General features: G+C 39.0%; 1 protein-coding gene across 5 annotated transcripts in view; it reads left to right on the forward strand.

The window, feature by feature from the left end:
- Positions 1 to 5,754, forward strand: part of SYNPO2 (synaptopodin 2) — a 181,155-nt gene extending 175,401 nt beyond the window's left edge. For 4 of the 5 annotated variants that reach the window (XM_077882453.1, XM_077882455.1, XM_077882456.1 and 1 more), the window contains one exon: positions 2,160 to 5,754. In XM_077882453.1, coding sequence (XP_077738579.1) covers positions 2,160 to 2,702 — 543 coding nt within the window. In that variant the 3' untranslated portion in view covers positions 2,703 to 5,754. The remainder of the gene's footprint in view (positions 1 to 2,159) is intronic. The other variant, XM_077882454.1, reaches the window with a different exon arrangement.
- Positions 5,755 to 21,471: the final 15,717 nt, after the last annotated feature.

Consider the following 21,471-nt stretch of genomic DNA (forward strand, 5'->3'; position numbering starts at 1 on the left):
TTATGAGCCAGTGATGTTAATCACCTGTGTGTGTATTCTGGATCACTTCCTGTATTTCTGTAGAATCTTAGATGCCTTTATTAACATCTCTTCAAGTCTCTGATGTTTTAAAGCCCTGACTAAAAGAGGCCCTTGAGGTGCTATAACTGATCAAAGAGATATCATAAAGCAGATATTATTGGAATTTGAAAACTGTCCAAAGATTCTATAGGCCAATGTGTCCTCTCTCTTCCATTAGTAAGGACAAAAGGGAGACATAGACATATACTATGGGAGACAAGAGCTGAATATTTCTTTATCATATTGTATGTTAATACTTCTCACAGTTTAGAAAATCCCCTATTGATCCTGTCAAAATACGTAAAGAGTCTCTAAAGTGATCTTCCATGATTGAATAACTTGCCACTGCAAAGCCAACAACAGTACTCTTATATGTTTCTGGAGGGCAAGGACTTCATTTAAATCATCTTTGCATTTCCAGACTCATAGATAATCCTGGGAAATATTAGGTGTTCAATAAAATTCTTGTTGAATGAATGAAACCAATGCATGAGTCATGTGAAATGGAAATCAAGTCCAAAATGGTAACTCAAATTAGGCTTTTCTCCCCTCCCTGATTATATAGTCCAGAGAACTTATTATTAGATATAGATTAGGATAAAGAGATTAATGAAAACAAGATTTGTTAGGATCCAACCATTATTAGTGAAATTTTAATGATAAAAAAGAGAGAGGCAAGATTCAGTATATTGACCCCTTTATTCTTGATATGCAAACCCAGAATGAACCATCTACCTTTTTTGTAGGTCTAATGGAAAAAACAAACAAACCATACCATTTGAATGTAAGATAGTTTTGTCAAATCCAGGTATTGGTATTCACTTTAAATTTAAGGACTGGGCCGCCCCGGTGGCTCAGCGGTTTAGCGCCTGCCTTCAGTCCAGGGTGTGATCCTGGAGTCCCAGGATCGAGTCCCATGTTGGGCTCCCTGCATGGAGCCTACTTCTCTCTCTGCCTGTGTCTCTGCCTCTCTCTCTCTCTCTCTCTCTGTGTCTCTCATGAATAAATAAATAAAATCTTAAAAAAAAAAAATTTAAGGACTGAGTTAAGAAAGAAAAGCTGTGGAAACAGTTTATGAAATTTAGATGCATTTTTAAGCATGAGGATGCTTTCTATTCCAGAAACACACAATGTTACAATACTTTCAAAGTTGACTCATTTCCCTTAGGTGTACATTTGCTACTTTCTGCCAGAAGCTTGTCCATGAGAGTTCATGCAGATGGGACTGTGTGAGGACTTAACGTAGATAACTAGTCTTTAGGGTTCCTAGAAACACAGGGGGGCAAAAAAAAGAGAGAATACAAGAGCTTTCAATAAATTATATTTCTGCACACTGACAAACCAAACATTCAACATACACAGGGGAATGTTGCAGGGACACAAACTCTCAAGCAAGGAATGTTACCCACATAGAAAGAAGCAAAACACAAATGAAACAAGTAGCAGCAGTATTTCTCTGAGACATAGGCAATATCCCATGCTTAGGAAATGGAAATCCACAGGATCTTCAGCAACGTATAAATAGATTTTGAGAAGAAAAAAATCATCCACTCCATCAGATCAGTAACATTAAATACATCATCTAAGTAGCTCTTGTTTTTGTGTGTGTATGTGGGGGGTGGGGGGTTGATTTATTTGGTGGACCAAAATAAGATAACAGATTGGAAGTCTCTTGGGAAAGGTAAAGAGTCCAGTAGCTCATGGTCTGTTTCTGGGGGTAGTCAAATATGTTTTGTTTATTTTGTACCAGGAAAACAGGACCTGAATGAGCACAGGCTGTGTATATAGATATGATTATGTGGAGGGCAGATAAGTAAGGGTGGCTCCCCGTCATAACAGAGTCCCTGCAGTGGTGGTTGTGCTTAAGAGAGATGGTAGCGATTAGAACTATGGGTTCAGAGATGGAGAGCAATAAGAAACCAAGTCCCAGGCCAGAGCTAATAATACACAAGGCAGAGGCAGCCTGTCTTGGCTTTAGGGCTAAGTATTTTGGGGGTCTGATTTTGTGTTTAGTAATGTTGCAAAGATTACTTTGGAATAACAGTTAATCAGCACAAACCAAAATGAATGAGTTATACTAACATTTTCATTGTTTCTAGCAGATTGGACACTCCCTTTCTCTTCCTGGAAGACCAGTCCCACCCACCATCTCCACAGCATCTCCTTGGGTATACCAGCCTGCTTATAACCACTCCAGCAAATCAACTGATGAGCTAGAGAAAGCAAACAAGAGACTAACTCCTTGGGAAGCAGCAGCAAAGTCTCCTCTTGGTCTAGTGGATGATGCCTTTAAGCCCAGAAACATCCAGGAGTCCATTGTGGCAAATGTGGTCTCAGCAGCCAAGAGGAAGGTACTTCCAGGACGCTCAGAGGATTGGAATGAGAGACTGTCCTATGTTCCTCAAGCCCAAAAGGCCAATGTGAGCTCATTTGCAAGGCAAGAGTATAATGTTGCATCCTCATTTAATAATAATATGTCTACCAACTACCAGTACGGTTCACAGTTGCCATATGTATATTATAGGCAGCCTTCCAGAAATGATTCTGAAATAATGTCCATGGAAACTAGATCTGATTATTGTCTTTCAATAGCTGATTGCAACTACAACCCACACCCAAGGGGATGGAGACGCCAGACATGAATATTAGAAAAACTGATCATGTGCCATGTATAATAGTAATTTTTGAAATGTTCCTTTGTAGAATGCTTCACTTTTCCAGTAGATTTTGATTCACTTTTGGTCTTGGCTTGTTCTCAGAAGTCATTTATTTGAGTTTCTGTGTGTGTGTGTGTGTGTGTGTGTATGCATGTGAGAGTGATCTCTTCCTTGTCTGCTCATGACAGAGAATTTCTTTGAGGAACAAATTCATTTTCTACATTGATGTGCTGGCACTTATATCTAATTCATAATCTTAATTCCATTTATTCCATTAATATGTGGTAGTCTAGGCAACTAAACACTGCTCATTTAAAGTGATATTAAGTATTTTCTTCTAAGTGTCTTAGTCCAGGAAGGAATTAATGAAACATGATGTACTAATTGTCATTAGCAGTAACGGCAAGGAATATAACGTTGGAGAATTTTTCAGTGGAGCAAGCCATTGAATGATAATTATATAAAAAAGGATTTCCTTGGTGTTATTTTAAGCATTTCTCTGAAACAGTATCAAAAAACCAATGAAATTCAGTCTTTTAGAACTGAAATATTGGTGTTCTCAGAATGAAAGAAATATTTGACAGAAGATAATTATACAGTTCAGAAGGATTTTTGAGGCAAATTGTGTCATGTATGGGGAATAGAAAGATTTAGGTATAGAATTTATTTTTAATCCATTTAAAGCCAGCAGCCTGAGACAGAAATAGATTCTGGGTTCAGGTATTCTCATTTGTCAATTGAGAAGATCAGATTATTTAATCTCTTACATCCTTAATAACCCTGATATTCTGAGATTCTCTCATTGGTAGAATGGCCTTTGGTGTATTATTCATTTTTTGTTGCTCATCATATAAACATAGGATTAATTTAGGAGTGGGTTAGATCATCAGTGTCACTACCTATGTAATTAAAGGTCCAAAAGGAATTGTTGGGGGACAGGTTTTGTGCTATGTGTTATGTGGAGTGAGGGTTGATGGGAAGGAAAAAAAACTGTTCATGGATTTAAGGAAGTGGTAGATGGATGTGTCTGTTATTATGCAACCGTAGGTCATGACCATTTATTTAGTTACAGAAAACAAAGCCATCATTAGGATGTTCAAAGGAAGCTGAACAGCTGCTTGGTCAATTTCATGACCCATGCCTTGTTAGCAGGACCATGAGACAATCAAACACCTGCTCCTTGCTGCCATACCCACAAAGTATTCAGTACAAGGAAATTCAAAGCATCTAACGTCATAGAATTGACAGCATTTTAAAATAAAAAAAAAATTTTAGGTACTGAAAACTTTCTTAGATTTTTAAATGTGATTGTTTTGCCTTGTTTTGCTCTTTAATTCCTGAATTTATCATTATAATGGTGTCTTTCACAGGATAAAGTTTAAAAAGAAAAAAATTCCAGGGTCAAAGTGATCCCTTATCTTGGAAGTAGAATATAAAAAATCTGAAGAGGTGATAGTAAGTTCTATTATTGATGGACCCAATCAGATACTGATTTGTTTAGTTAAAAAGAAAAGAAAAAAATGCATACTGCTAAAGCTATATTGTTAAGTTCCCTTAAACTTATATGCTGTCAGTTCTCTCAAATTATAAAACATAATTATTGATGACTCCTAAGACTTTCTATGAAATCTTCAAAAATAATGCCTGGTATATTTATCAGTATGTCAGCAAATTCTCAAGAATCCCCTACATAAAAGTCTTATTTGCTTCAAACTTGATGATATTGGCTGAATCATTCTAGATGTCTGCATCTTAAAATAAGGATCATCTGGCAGAGAAGACTGCCTGACAGGATCAGATCCTATTTTGTTGCTTTCTTTTATAAATGCTAGAAGTGGTTTCCATTACTCCGAGGATTTAATATACTCCAACTCCAGAAATTGACATTTATTGTATTAGTCACTAAAACTTTCACTGGACCCAAAATGAAAACGCAGACATTTTAAACTTAAACATTATTGTAATAAAATAGCCATCCCCATCTTCGGATGTACTAGATCAAAATTATCTTTGTGTGAAGCTATCTGAGTTTATTCTAGATGTCAAGGGAAAGACAATACATGGCAGGAAAGTTGTACGTGTTTCACTCACAAAGAAATGAACATCTGATATTTTTATTAGAAACTGATATTTTAAGGAGTCATATATTGAAGATAGAATTCTGAAGAAGCAGAAATGCCAATGTCAAATCATCACAGAATGTATTGTGGAAATTGAATCGCCAGTTTATTTAAAAACGAGTAAAGTTAGATTGCTTGGATTCAAGCTAGTGTTTGAGACAGGAGACCTGCCACGCTGATATCCAATTCCTATGGGTAAGAATACCTTATATCTATAAGATAAAAACAGCATTTTTAAAAGAGCTGTTGCTTGTAAATATATATACCACATTTGTTTTTTTTTTTTTTATACCACATTTGTTAAGACATTTTTCTACCGTAGCAGTCACGTAGGTAGACAGAGGTCCTTTTTTTTTTAACCACAGATTAAAAAGCATGCCCTAAAATGTTACAGTATGCCAATTATAGAGACACTAATTTGTCACCTTTCCTACATCTGGAGTTTAAATATCACATCATTGCATGTGTATGAACTGTCTGCTATTAAATGATTTAAATTTTGTTTAGTATTTTTAGTTTTATAGATGCACAGATTTGAGTCCATTTATTTCTGAGTATGTCTCTTATGTTTTGGCACCATCACTCACATTGCAAAGGGTCACCCTATTAGGGCTCAAGCATATATACGTATTAATGAATTGAAACTTTGGATGAAAAATTGTAGCAGATAGGCTCAGTTATTATAATTAGAGATGAATTACAGAAATGTTTATTTTTTTCAGAGAAAGTAGATTTTCACATTTGATTTCTATTCAAAGTAGAAGTATCTACACTGTCCACACTTTTCTATTAAAAATGACTATGTTCCCCTGCCAGTTAGATTGACATTTCCAACTGTGTTTATCCCAAAAGACTGTATTTGAAATGCATACTGAATATCAAAACTACATTAGTAATAAAAAAGACTTGAAAATAAACTTAAAGAGTGTTTTAATTTTTCCTTATAAAACATGATTTTGAATTAATTTTCACTCCAAAAAACTGGGATTTGACATAATCTAAATCTGAAAGTTGATATATATCATGATATACATTATATTCTTACTTATATACAGTGCATTGTTAATCTTATCTACTGCATATTTTTGAATTTTAGTTTCTATATTAGCTTCGAGATACATCAAAAGAATTTGATGCTGATTGCAAAATTTTAACTGTAACACTTAAAAACTTTAGAAAACCTTACCTAAAAATATGGGTCAATTTGACATTTAAGTTAAAAGTTTGGGGTTCAAACATAATATTATTCTTTATTAATTCTTTCCTTCATAGTATGTTGAAAATTACTCTTAAGTATAAGAATAGCCAATGGTATATGACTTGATAACATGTTGGTTGGGTTTCTGAAGCTGCTCTGGACTCACTCAGAGAATCTATCATGTTTGTCATTCCAGAAATGACTTTGGCTCTTCCTAGATGAGATTAAAACTATCAACTGGAACAGGAGCTCCCTGGTCAATTGGTATCATACCAATATCATACCACAGCTTTCTGACTTTTTTTCTTTTTTTTTTTTTTTTTGTAAATTCTGAATAGAATGGCTGTTTTTGGCATTCTGATAAATATATGTTAGGGACACCGGGTGGTTGAGCGTCTGCCTTCCGCTCAGGTCGTGATCCCAGAGTCCTGGGATCAGAGCTCTGCCTATGTCTCTGCCTCTCTCTCTCTGTGTCTCATGAATAAATTAATAAAGTCTTAAAAAAAATTTTTTTAAAGGGCCAGCACTGGAAGCATACTTCAAAAATGAAGACTCGTTTAAAGATTAAAATGACCTGACTAGTAACACTATATTGTCTTAAGATGCTAATACCATAGAAAAATCCCCTTTTCTCTGAAGAATGCCTAATGCTTAGTAGATCATGAATTTCAAAACATACTTAGGAAGTAGGTAATGTCATTTCCACGTAGAGCCAAGAGACAGCCTGAGGCAAGGCCAGTTCAGTTCCCTGGCTCTTTATTGAGCTGCTTCAAAACTAGCCAGTTTCCCCAGTCTATTTACTACCAAAAGTATTTAGTACCAACTACTCCCTTTTCCTCAGTGGTTCTGGAAAACAACACAATTTGTGACTTCTCAAATGTAATAGGACAGTATTTTCCACGAAGGGGCATTTCATTATTTACAGCCTAATAAATTGTGACAGTTTATATTTCTAGGAAGGATCTGGCAATCTCTCTACAAAAATCAAGTAATTACAAAAGGGCATTTAAAGAGGAAATGCCTCCAGTAAATCTTGCTGTGGTATTTTTTCTCTCTGAAGTTGTGAAGATTTGCTATATTATAACTTCTTTCTCCTTGACTTTTCTATCTCCAGTCTTCATGAATTCTGTCCTCTGCTCCCATCTTGCCCAAGAGGAAAAAGCTTCATTTAACTCTTCAAGGATTTCAAAATTTATATATATATATATATTTTTTTTTTTGGTCAAGTTTTTATTTAAATTCTAGTTAGCTAATATGTGGTTTCAGAGGTAGACTTTAGTGATTCGTCACTTGCATATAACATCCAATGCTCATCACATCAACATTTATATTTCTTTTTTTATTTTATTTTATTATTTTATTATTTTTTAAAGATTTATTTATTTATTCATTCAGAGAGAGCGAAGAGAGAGGCAGAGACACAGGCAGAGGGAGAAGCAGGCTCCATGCAGGAAGCCCGACGTGGGACTGGATCCTGGATCTCCAGGATCACACCCCGAGCTGCAGGCGGCGCTAAACCGCTGCGCCACCGGGGCTGCCCTATATTTCTTTTTTTAAAAAAATATTTTTTTTCTTTTTTCTTTGAGAGAAAGAGACTGAGCAGGACAGAGAGGAGGGGGGCACAGAGGGAGAGAAAGAAGCAGGCTCCCCACTGAGCAGGGAGCTTGAAGCAGGGTTCCATCCCAGAACCCTGCCATCAGACCTGAGCCAAATGCAGATACTTAACCGACTGAGCCATCCATCCAGCCCAAGATTTGCATTTCTTACTTGAGAGTCTGGAAAAACTTTATAAAGAATGACTATCTTACCAAGATGATTTGAGTATGTGTGAGGTTTGCCCCCAAATTACCAAATAAATTATAATAGAGTATACTGTAGGGACCAAGGGCAGGCCACCCCCCATGATGGGCCACTTTGGCATGAAGATTATTTTGAGTTAAACGTAATCAAACCCCAGCAGATTCAGAAAAAAGCTATTTACCTTCCCTCTCGATTGCCTACAAAGAATTCAGATGGATGACCCACTCCAGGAAGAGATTAATCACCACAGGTAACTACATTATAATATGAACTAGGGGTGGTAAACAAGGAGGAATTTAGCAAAATCTGTTTGTTAAAACTCCTCTCTATGTCCCATTGTTTCTTAGTGGCCCAGTGAACATTTATTTACCAAACATTTACTCTTTTTCATCTTCCTGTGAATTTCATTCCTTCCTTTCAAAATCCCCAACCCCTGGGGCTATATGAGAAGGACAGAAGGACATAATCCTTCATTTAACCTGTCTTTAGAATTTCAGGCCTGTGTGGATATTTCATATGAATGGAATTAAATTTGATTTTCTCCTGCAAATATGTCTCATGTCATTTTGAGTCTTAGCACAACTAGAAGGACTTTGAAAGGCAGAGAAAATTTCTTCCCTCCTGATAATGTAGATAAAGGCAAAATCGTTTTTAAACCCACATTGCCCTTGAAGAACTCTGTCTCCATTACTATGAACATTCAGATGTATAGATAGGATTCTCCTTAGCCTTTCTTCAACACTACCTTTTCTAGAAAAAATCATTTATTTAGACAATTGAGCTATAGATGTATTCTGCAGGGATATTTTTTCACAAAATACAGTGCATGTGTTAGAAAGTAAAAAGCCATCCTTAAACTAAGGAAAGGACACTGCACTGCCCCTATTCCCACTTCTATGGAGCAACCATTTTCAGAGCAGTCTAGAAAACCAAACCAGAAGTCAGCAGAAACTTTGCAGCTCCTGGGATTAATCCTTGACCTATCAGGACTAAGCTCATTTCAAAAGATTGCCTTGGTTGTTTTTCCTGTTGATCTATATGTTATTCATACCACAGCTATCTGCTAGACTAGTACACAGGACAGAGAAGGATACTATTTTAAAAATAAATAAATAAAGGGGAGAGGGTTGCATATATTCCCATAACTTATTTGGGCTTTTATGCGAGGTTAAATGCCTCTTTGTCCTTGAATTTAGATGATCTCAAAAAAAAAAAAAAAAAAAAAAAAGAATTTAGATGATCTCTCTCTGGTTCCTGTCTACAATAACTACAGCCCTGATCATTAGCAATATAAAATGCTTATTATTTATTGAAGTTGATAATTACTAGAGGGCTGAGAAGAGTAAAAAAGAACATTGATTTTGTGATAGAACAGCTAAACTTCAATGTTCAGCTAAGCCCTAGCATGAACTTGAAAAAGAAAATAACCAAAAAAGAGGGTAGATGTTTCATGTCTTGTAGTGTTCTCCAGTGGTGTTATCTGAAAATCATTTCTCATGGAGACTCAACTGGTTCTTCTATAATATGTTTGAATAAGCGAAGTATCTGGGTTTCTCATATTGCATAAAAAGGAAGACATTACAAAGGAAATAAGAATTTACTGTTCAAGGTCTAAAATGCTATCATGGGACAGCCCGGGTGGCTCTGGGGTTTAGTGCCACCTTCAGCCCAGGGCATGATCTTGGAGACCCAGGATCGAGTCCCATGTTGGGCTCCCTGCATGGAGCCTGCTTCTCCCTCTGCCTGTGTCTCTGCCTCTCTCTCTCTCTCTCTCTCTCTCTCTCTCTGTGTGTGTGTGTGTCTATCATGAAAAAATAAATAAAATCTTAAAAAAATAAAATAAAATGCTATCATGTAGAAAAAAATCAGAAATAGGAACAAATTCTATATATATTTTGCCTGAGGAACTTTCAAAAGAATTTGTTATACATTTTTATTTCTCTAGTACCCTGCTATAAAATTATTCTTTTTTATTTTTATTTTTTTTTAATTTTTTTTTTAATTTTTATTTATTTATGATAGTCACAGAGACAGAGAGAGAGAGAGAGAGAGGCAGAGACATAGGCAGAGGGAGAAGCAGTCTCCATGCACCGGGAGCCCGATGTGGGATTCGATCCGGGGTCTCCAGGATCGCGCCCTGGGCCAAAGGCAGGCGCCAAACCGCTGCGCCACCCAGGGATCCCAAAATTATTCTTTTTTAAATAAAATTATTCTTAAAACAAAGCACATTAGAAGAGGTCCATTCCAAAATCAAAAAAAGGATATATGTGTGAATTTTAGCTGTGAGTATGAAACAAATATTTTTACTACCATGAAGACACTGATATTTAAAACATGTACATTGCATTCATTTTAAGAAATGTCCCTTTAGGGGGCGCCGGGTGGCTCAGTCAGCTAAGTATCATCTGACTCTGGCTCAGGTCATGGTCTTTGGGTCCTGGAATTGAGCACTGCATCTGGCTCCCCACTCAGCCTGGAGTCGGCTTGTCCATCTCCCCCTGCCCCTCCCCCTGTTCATGCTCTCGCACTCTCTCTCAAATAAATAAAATCTTTTTTTTTTTTTTAAGAGAAACCTCCCTTCAGGCATTAAATTACCCATTTTCCCTTAGTTATTATTATTTGAAGTTATCAATGACAACATTGGGGCCTTCATGAAGACATCAGAATTAGCAGGTAATACTTGTTCTTTTTTTTTTTTTTAAGATTTTATTTATTCATGAGAGACACAGAGAAGGAGGCAGAGACATAGACGAGGGAGAAGCAGGCTCCCTGAGGGGAGCACGATGTAGGACTTGATCCCAGAACTCTGGTATCAAGACCTGAGCCAAAGGCGTAGACACTCAACCACTGAGCTACCCTGGCATCCCATGTAATACTTGTTCTGATTTTTAATTTCTCTGACAAAGGGAAACATTAAATTTTATCAGCATGAGCAGCCAGTAGGTTTAATTAACATGAAATGGTATTTCTGTTCCTGCCCTGGACTTTTTTTCTTGGCACAATGAATATATTTAGAATTAGATTTAAAGTGACAGCAAACTCAAATCCTCTCCCCAAGTAGAAAGCTAATATAAATAGGGTCACCACAGTCTATAGTTATAGACTCTCTACAGTTTAAGAATAAAGCCCGAGAATGGAGATTGATATGTCTCAATCAGCAGACCTTTAGTAATTCTTCTAGAATGTACTACTTTTGACAGGGGCTCACAAGGCCCTTCTACTGGCAGCTCCAGAAACTACTGTCAAGAGGAGATGGATTCTTTCATTTATCGAATGATCAGCAGTCCTTTACCTTTTATCACTGTGCCATACCCAATGTTTGCTGCAGGATATATTAATGAATAAAATGTGGCCTCTGTTGCTGGGGAACAAAAATAATTCAACCTTAAGTGTGGAGGGTCCTCACAAAAGGCTTTCTGGAAGAATTTATGGCAGAGTTGAATCTTAAGGCTGAGTAGGAGTAACTGGTAGAGATGAGTACAGCCAAGAGCGAGGCCATTACAGACAGAGGAGTGTACTCCAGGCAGTTCTGTGTTATTCCTGGATAATAAGGTGAGAATCAGAAAGCAGTGGGTTTTATCCTACAGGGAAGGTTCAACTTTTTTTGGTAAAAAGCCATTTAGTAAATACCTTAGGCTTGCAGAACCATGTGATTTCAACTCTGCTCTGCAAAAGCAGCCATGGCCAGTATGAAACAAATGAACATGGCTTAATAAAATGTTATTTATGGACATTGTAACTGGACTTTCATATAATTTTCACAAGTCATGAAATCTTCTTAAAATATTTTTTTCGAGTAGTTAAAAATGGACAAGCTATTTGTAAATTCACTGTCTGTACAAAAATAAGTGTTAGGCCAAATTTAGCTCCTTGGCTGTAGTTTGCTGATTCCTTCTGTAGGGCAACAATGGGGCACTATTAAAGGATTTTAAACAAGGAACTGGCATGATCTAGCCTTATTGTAGGAAGTTTATTCTGGCAGCACTGTCGAAGATAGATTTGAGAGGGTGGCACAAGGGGAAAGGAGGACACAGAGCTGTCCATTCTTCCTGTGTGAAAAGGCAGGCACCGTTTGCCTTCTAGAACACTGTGTAATAAATCATCAACCCTAAATCACCCCAAAGTGTCCCTTCCTTCCCTCATTACTACCTGTTTCTCTCTTTGTCACTGTGCCTCCTCCTATCCCCAACCCAAGCACACATTGTGATTGCCAGCTGGCTTCCTCTTTTAAATTGTCCCAACAGAGCAGAGAACAGGGAACTGTATCAAAAGAATCACTCCCAGCAATCCATTTCCCTAACTTCTGGGAAGATGGTGATGGCCGAGCGAGTGCTAGAATGACCCAACCTTCCTGCAAGCCATCAATATGTGTTACAGATGTGGTCACAATCTTTGCAACAGTTGTTTTCTTATTGACAGAAATAAGTTTTTTTCTTTTCTTTTTTTTTTTTTTTTTTTTTGCATCTGACAGATGTAGGGATGCCATATCATAAAACTAAACCAATTAGCTTCTTTTCCTGTATCATGATTGAAGACTTTGTCTTTTGCTAAATAGTCTGTATTTCAAAGCATTTCAAATTAAACATGCCACAAAAATGCTTTGAAGCAAAAGATTATTTTCAAGAGATTAAGAACTAAAATGGGAATATTTTAGGGAGTTTTTCAAAATTCACTGTTCTGTGAAAGAGAGGTATATGCAGAACAACCTCCAAAGGTCAAAAGAGTCACAGGACTGAAGAAAAAGACTGGCAAATCCAACTTGACAGGAAATGGTTTATGAAGGGCATTTATGGAGGAAGTATGCCTTGGGTGGCTGGCTGCAAGACCAGTAGATCTCCATAATCCTGGTAGAGCTCAGCAAACCCAACTCCCATCAAATCTGCTTTTAGAGCCCCAGAGGCTGGGGAGTCTGTGCTGGTGGACCATGTGGGAGGAGTTATCTGAGGAGAACTGTGTGTCATAATCACATCTCCAGAGCACACTGAAGACGTTATGCCTCAAGGATATACTTAAGGGTGTGGTTAAACAAAAATGTGTGTGTGTGTGTGTGTGTGTGTGTGTGTGTGTGTGTTGGTAGGAGAGGAGGACTGTGCTCAAGGCTTCAGGTCATCAGGTAGTCATCATGGCAGATTTGTCCAACATGGCATCAGTCATTCACAGACTATTAAAATTAGAAGAGGACCTAGTGATTGTGTAATAAAATACAGGAAGGATTTTAAAAAAACAAAATAAGCTCCAGGTTCTCTTTCCTTCAATGTCGTGTTCTTTCTTCAAAGAACTGATTACAGAGCTTTTTTAACCCAACATCGGCTAGATTTAAGATGGCACTGTTATCCTACTTTTGGTATAATGCCATTTCCAAACATTAATGTTGCTCTATTATTAATTTCATTTTAAGCTCTTAAGGCACTTAATGTTTATAGACCTGAGCAAATGTTATGTAGTTCTAGACATGGGCCATGTCAACATCCCCCCTCCTTCCTGTTTTACAGACAGAGATGATGTCATTGGCAATTGATGGAACAGCTTTATGTAGCACTATGTCATTATCTCCATTCTGAAATCCTTCCAAAATGTAGAAACATAGAGTGAAGAAGAACACAGTAGTGGAAGATGTATAATAATGTGTACTTCTAAAAGAGTAAAACAGAAAAAGCCAGAGTTGTCTACAATAATAACCCATTCTAACTAAAGCAGCTATGTAATCTGGAAATTGCCAAGCTATTATATACCCACACAAATAGTTCAAGCTCAAGCAAGATGTGAAAATCTTTCAACAGAATGATATGTGAAAAGTTACGACACACAGAAATTTGTAAGAATTTCATGATTGTTGATTTTCAAAATCAGAAAATATCTTAGAGTGTCATAAAAACCAGACAATTCTAAAAAAATAAAAATTAAACACCAGACAATTCTGCTACATTATCTTCTGACCTACTGTGACTTCATCATATATGTCACTCTAAATGAAGCTTCCTAAATATGGCAAGCTGAATATCTGCATGGGAGACCTAATGGTTGCTAATCTACTTTCATAGAATCATCACAAATCTTATTTACATAAGCAAGGAAAAATTTTAGTGATTTATTTGAAATAATTTACTTGAATTGTTATTCTCATTTACTGCACTTATCCAACCACTCATCAGGAATGTATCATGTACTTTTTAGGTATTAAGCATTCTACTAGTCATAAGAATGATGCTGATGATGATGACGACAAAGATGATAGTGATGATGGTGATGACAGCCACTTTTCATAGGCACTCACGATGTACCAAAACCTATACTAAATACTTCGACTTTATTGTCTCATTTAATCTTATCTTTTGGCAGTTGGTATTGTTATTATCCCTATTTTACAGATGAAGAGACAGAGACACAGAATGAATAAATAACTGACAGTCACACCACTAGAAAGTAGTAGATCAGTGATGTGAATTGAATTATTCCAGGGATGCCTGCATGGCTCAGCGGTTGAGCATCTGCCTTTGGCTCAGGGCATGATCCTGGGATCAGGGATCATGTCCCACATCTGGCTCCCTGTGAGGAGCCTGCTTCTTCCTCTGCTTGTGTCTCTGCCTCTCTCTATCTCTCGTGAATAAATAAATAAATCTTTAAAAAAAAGAATTGGGGCAGCCCTGGTGGCCCAGTGGTTTAGCGCCGCCTTCAGCCTGGGGTGTGATCCTGGACACCCTGGATCAAGTCCCATGTCAGGCTTCCTGCACGGAACCTGCTTCTCCCTCTGCCTGTGTCTCTGCCTCTCTCTGTGTGTGTGTCTGTCATGAATAAATAAAGTTTAAAAAAATAAAAAAAATAAAAAAAATAAAAAAAGAATTGTTCTATAGTCCATTCTTTTTTTTTTTAAGATTTATTTATTTATTTATGAAAGAGATACAGAGAGAGAGAGAGAGAGAGAGAGAGGCAGAGACACAGGCAGAGGGAGAAGCAGGCTCCGTGCAGGGAGCCGGACGTGGGACTCGATCCCGGGTCTCCAGGATCAGGCCCTGGGCTGAAGGCGGCGCCAAATTGCTGAGCCACCAGGGCAGCCCTCCTCAGTCCATTCTATATGCTTGTCTATATGCACATGATAAAAAGATGTAGATGGCATGGTATCTCCATGTTTGGGAAACTAGGCAGATAAACCTATGACAAAAGAAACATTCTAAGGCATATATGGGATCATAATGCTGAAAGTGATTGTAGAGATTATCTAGTCAAAACTCTCAGTTTATAGAAAGGAAACTGAGACCTACCCAGAACAAAATGGCCAAGGTCACCCAGTGGAGTACAGAAGTACTTGGCTCCTGTGCCACTCACCAAGTTCAGGTCCTCATCACCTGTCACCTGAACTATTAAAATAGCATCAGACCATGTCTCTCTGTCTCCAGTTCCATCTTTTTTTCTATCCCAATCATATTTCTAAAAATCACATCTGTTAATGTTGAATTACTTAAACTCTTCAAAAAATGCTTTTCTTGGGGCATGTGGGTGGCTCAGCAGTTGAGCACCTGCCTTCAGCTTGGGGCATAATCCCAGGTCTGGGGGTCGAGTCCCGCAGGAGCCTGCTTCTCCCTCTGCCTATGTCTCCGCTTCTTTCTCCATGTCTCTCATGAATAAATAAAATCTTTTTAAAAAATGTTTTTCTCTTCCTTCTTCCTGAAGGCCTGCCCCCTGTCTTATCAAGCACCAATCTATCCTTCCATTCCACTTCCCACCACTGTTCCAGCTGCTCTACAGACAATTCATTCCCACAATCCTGCTGTTCATATTCTTTTCCTTATGTATCTGAGCATGCTCTTCCCTTTGTCTAAAATACCCTTCTTTCCTAGCCTATCGACTTGTTCATTCTTTAAGAATTAGCTCAGATATCACTCACTTAAGCATTTAATTCTCCAAATTACCACTCACTCCCTCTCCCTTGCATTTCCATAATACTTCCCTTATACTCAAAGTTAGAGATGATGACTTTTTCACCTTTTCATCTAATACCTAGTGCATTTAAAAATGAGGGACAGGGATTGAAGAAGGTCAAGGATAAAAGCAGGAAGACCAGCTAGCTAGCAAGCTCTTACAAAGTGCAGGCAAACTGTGGTTAAAGTGGAGTCACTAGAGATGGGAAAAAAACACAGACAGAATATAATTCTATTTGGAAGATAGACTCACCAGATCTTGGAAACTTCTTGAATGTGGGCAGTAAAAAAAAGGGAGGTGTTACAGTTTATTTTTAGATTTTATGGTTTGAACCATTACATGGATGGCATTATGTTTTACTGAGATGAAGAAGACTCAAGTGAGAAATTTAGGAGGGAAAATTAAAAATATGTCCATATTTGGACTTACTGAATTAAGTATGGACATTTTAAGCTTTACTGTGGAAAACTGTTCATAAAGTAAAAGAGCCACCAGATAACAATAATAATAGCTACAAATCATTGGGATTGCTCGACATGTGCCAGATTTGGTTTACATATGAAGTCATATAGTCTCCACAATCACCCTATAAGGAAGTTACTACTGTGACTTCCATTTTATAGACAAGGAAAGTAAGGTATGGAATGGTCAAGTTACCTCCCCGAGATCTCACATTTGTCAGTGGAAGATTGGGATTCAAATGCAGGCAGTCTGACTCCAGATCCTGGCCTTTTTATTCTTGGCATCCAAAAAACTAATGACCCAGTGCCAGGATTCCTGAATAAATTATTTCTGGATAAAACCAACTTATTTCTGAATAAAACCAACAGGAAGCAAACACAACTTTCCACATACTACATGGCAAGATTTACTAAACACTGATTTTAAGAAATGACAGTCCTGTTGCTGGCGCCAAATAACTTTTATCGTGGACACCCTTATAGAAATGGCATCATGTAGAAGGACCAAGTAGGGATCAACAATGACTTCTCCCAGGGGGATTAACTGGATTCGCCATCTAGCTCTCTTGCCTGGAGGCAATTGCGGGCAGACACCCACTTACATCCACAGTTATTGCTTGAGAAACTGTTTACTGACCATCTGTAATGAGTCAGACCAACTGAAACTATTTACTGACCATCTATAACGTAACTGACATGGAATAAGCATGTGCTAGACTATACACACTCACTTCACAGAGCTTCTGACTAGAGAGGGAGACAAAAAATTCATCGGTCAGTCCATCTACCCATTGAAATAGCTGTGATATGGGCAGGAGGACCCAATACTCTGGAGAAATTATATTTGAGCATAGACCTGAAAAGGGAGGGAGGATTAAACCGAAAGCAGCTCAAAATTTCTTAGCCAGAGAAGAGAAGAAGCTAGCAGAGCACTTTGGAAATTACATAGGAGCATTTGTGCCATTCGACACAGGGAGGAGTTTTCCAGAACTTCCAAACACAGCAAATACAGGAATGGCCTTTGCCTGCTGTAAACATCAGTGCTCCGTCCCAGGCCACCTGCTCTTCTCTCTCTAGGGTCCTCGCCTGGTAATACAGTTGACAACCACCTGAATCATTCTCACATACACTGTGGCGATGGATGATCCATATTCAAGTCTAACTTGAATGATCTCATTGGCTCCATCCTTGAGTCTATTTACTCATTAGATTTCACCACTTGAGTGATTCCAGAACACCACTGATGGAATGCTTGCAGAAGAGACTTCACCCTCTTCCCACTCAGTGCCCACTTCCTCTCCACACTCCCTGGTGCCACCAGCCACCCATCCGACTGCTAAGGACAGGACTGGACACATTGTCCTGGTTTTTCTCCTCACCCGAACCCTCATTCAACATATGGATCATCAAACTGTGAGTCCCCTCTTCATAGTGTTTCTCATTATCTGCCTCGCCCTCCTGCAGGCCTGTCGCTGTGCCTGCTCAGAGGGTTATACTTGCACCTTATGACCTTATACTAAGATGACTGCAGTGAGGTCCTAAGGTCTTGCTGCCTACATCCTCAATCTGTTTTTCATTCAAGTGCCAAAATAATAGTACAAAAACGTACATGGAGTTATTGCCTTTCAAGCCATTAATGGCCCCTGTGGTTTACAGGCTAAAGTCCAAACTCCTGTGCATCCCTCTGGTATTTCCCATTTTCTTGCCTTTAAAGCTTCCGTCTTGCTAACAGCCCTTCTTGCCCTCTCTCCTCCGCCTGTACCAAAGCATTCACAGTTCCTTCGACTCCTTATGTGGTTTCAAACCTCCACGCTCTGGCTCACACTGCTTTCCGCTTGAAATGCCTTTCAACACCATCCCCACACCTTTACTCATCTTTCTAGTCTCCATTCACAGACTGACCTGTCTCTGAAGCTTTTTGTGATAGCTGTGCCTCTGCCCCAGATAGAACTGACTTTCTCCTTCTTTAAGTTCTCACTGCTTCCAGGGCAGACCATTTCAACAACACTTTTGTCGTGGTGATCCCATTGGTGCGGCACAAGGTCTGCCGGATGGTTTCCTAGGCACAAACACGATTCTTTGACCAATACTTACTATCCACCCTAAGTAGTGCTGTGACCAAATGCTAGAGAAGTGGAAAAAGCAAATAAAACAATCTTTTGCCTTCACGATCTATTTGTGGTCATAAAATGAAACCTTTCAGAATTGAAAGCTCTCCCAGAATTTAGCCTGAAGCTAACAGAATTTTAGCTAGTTTAATGTAGTATAAGGGACCTGATTTAGAGAGGCCTCTTTTAAAGTCCTGCGCTAATTTTATTTTTTTAAATTTCAGGTCATTTGTTCTTCAAGGGGGTCTTCACATCGTATGCATTGCAGGCCCCACACAATCTGCGGCCATCCCTGGCTCCAGGACTTGGACCATTATCTGTGGTCAGGAATTTTTGTAAACAAAGCTTAAAGAAAAATCAATAGTGATTGGGGAGGGTTGACGGGCGGTGGCACAGGTTTGTTTCCTCTTGGGCTGGCTCTGAGTGTTGAGTGGGAGTGACTCAAAGCCTCCTCTTGCGAGTCCCTTGGAGTAAAGCAGGAGGGTGATCAGCCTCTGAAAGAGTCTCCTATAGTCTCCCTCCTCTCCTGTCACCCAGAACCCTAAAAGAGGAGTGACTTAGAAAACAAGGAAAGAAAAAGGTAACACTTCAAGAATAGCAGAATACTGGGGCACCTGGGTTGCTCACTGGTTGAGCGTCTCCCTTTGGTTCAGGTTGTGATCCTGGGATTCTGTGATCAATCGAGTCCCACATTGGGCTCCCTGCATGGAGCCTGCTTCTCCCTCTGCCTGTGTCTCTGCCTTTCTCTCTGTGTCTCTCATGAATAAATAAATAAATAAATAAATAATAAAAGAATAGCAGAATATCATGGTTCTGAGCTACCAACTGAAAATGTATCACTGCAGCTTACTCAATGACACCAGGTTCATAGGGATCCTGTGCCATGGCTGCAGTTTCACAGTAAAACATGTTTGTTGTGGTTGGGAAGTGAGGAGAAGAGGGAGTTAGAGGCAAGAGAAAAAGAGAAGAACATGTGACAAAGGCAAGGAACATGACTAATGCGTTCCATTCTTCCTTGTGTCACTTGTGGCTTCCCTGAGCATGGAGAAAGGAATAATGGGTGGGGACCCGTCATACACATTCCTTCTCCCAACCCCACCCCTCCTTCAGCATTTCCTTCAGAAGCAAGTCAGGCCCTGGCACAATAGCTCCATGTGACAATAGGGAGAAAAAGTAATACATGGACTGGTAGTTGGGGGTGGGGGATCTGAGTCCCGTTCCTGGTGTAGCTTGAGCAGGATTCAAATTCCGAGGCCCAAGCACAGAGAAGAGTATCCTGTCACCACTGCTCTCATTCTGTAATTCATATAACATTTAAGTGTTTTTAAATGACACATAGCTTATGCTGAAATTATGATAACTGTTTTTCTATATTTTGTCATCTTTACATACTGGACATGCTGAGTCCAGCCAGACTTTCTCCCTCCCCCACCCCCATATGTGTTGGTTTTGCCTATTCTAACTCCATTCTGGTCCCTACCGATGGTGGGACTTTGGGAGAGTCCCTTACCACTCTGGGTCTGGTTACCCATCTGTAAGGTTGGTATGTCATGTTCCTTTAATTCCAGAATCTATTAGAATTCTCTTTAATCTTTCAAAACAAAACAATTTAAAATATTTCTGCTCTGGCTTGTGTGTTCTAATGACTTGTACAGGGTAGAGAATTCTGGTCTGGATGAAAGAGGACATCCTGTATATGCAGTGATACATCTGATTTTACTCATTCTACGAATATTTACTGGATACCTACCATTTAATAGCTGCTGAGTGTACAGTGATGAGCAAAGTAGATAATTCCTTGCATTGTCTAGTTGACTTCCATAGCAGTGGAGCCTGGGATCAGCACAGGTGTCTGGTTTCCAGAACCCACCTCCTAATTACAGTCTAGAACGGTGGTGAGGAACATGACTGCAGTCACATGTCCTGGGCTCAAATCCCAGTTCTGTCACTTTCTTGCTTGGTGACCTTGAGCAAGTTTCTTAACCTCTCTGTCCTGCTATCTCCTATCTTTAAAACCAGGTTCACAATAGCAAGTCCACATGCCCACAATGTATCTCCTGAAATATCTAGGTCATTGGCATGCCTCTCATGACAGACCTTGTGCAGCTGCTCAGGAGCAGAGATGGTGGGCTCAGAGAGACTGCTGCAAGCCTGCTCTACAGCCCATGCCTAGACTTTGGCCAAAGTGGGAAGGAGATTCTCTCCCCAGTTTGTGTCTTACTCTGGCATCTGGGTTAAGCCACATTACCCTAATGTCATTCGGAGTTTTTAGAGGAAAAGCCTTTTTAATTTTTATTCAAGGCTTATTCTATCTTCCCCACCCTCTCCGCTCTGGTTGAAAAACTATCCTTGGGGGCTTAAATTAGGAGATCATGTGTAATGTAACCTGGATTTCATCTGTTCCCTCATCCTTCTCTTTGAGTTCCCCAACCTCCGCCTCCACCAAAAAAAGTAATGAATCTACTTCATAAAAATTATTGCTGAGAACTGTGGACTTTTTATAAGATTTTATGGAAAATAAAAAAAAAAAGGAAGAGGTCATTAATAGCACATACTCTACAGTTGACCACTTGAAAATTCCTCATAGGAATTTTCTATTTTTCTTCTCCAGAGTCCCCTTTCCTGCCAGGTTACTAGCAAAGGTGTCCCTTCCAACAGGGACCGGCCTCGTTGCACCACACTTCCATTACCAGTACCCTCCCTCCTTAGAAGGTGGGGGGTAAGGGTGGGGGTTAAAAACACCAACAAGCTATAACTCTGATGGAGATAAAATGCTGTATAACAGGTTATATTTTCTTCTCATCTTATCCTCCAAGCAACCGTACTGTTTGCAACTCAAAGTTGTGCCAAGTGCACTTAATTTTCACCATTGTCCTTCAAGTTTCAAACTTTTGGGATCATTCTTTCTTACCTCCCTGCAACCCCAACAACCCTGCAACTCCACAGCCCAAACAACTCTGCTGCCTACATTCCTACAATAGCACCCCAACTTGACTTTACTTATCACTCAGCATAATTCATTTAAATTTCTTATTTTGCATGTCCTCTAGTAGAATATAAGTTCTGTGAAAGCAGGGATCAGGGCTGCTGCATCCCCAGTACCCCACACAGTTCTTGACCCAAACTAGGAGCTCAATTTGTATTTGTCGA

Source organism: Canis aureus, chromosome 33 (genome assembly GCF_053574225.1).
Source record: "Canis aureus isolate CA01 chromosome 33, VMU_Caureus_v.1.0, whole genome shotgun sequence".
Lineage (NCBI taxonomy): Eukaryota > Metazoa > Chordata > Mammalia > Carnivora > Canidae > Canis > Canis aureus.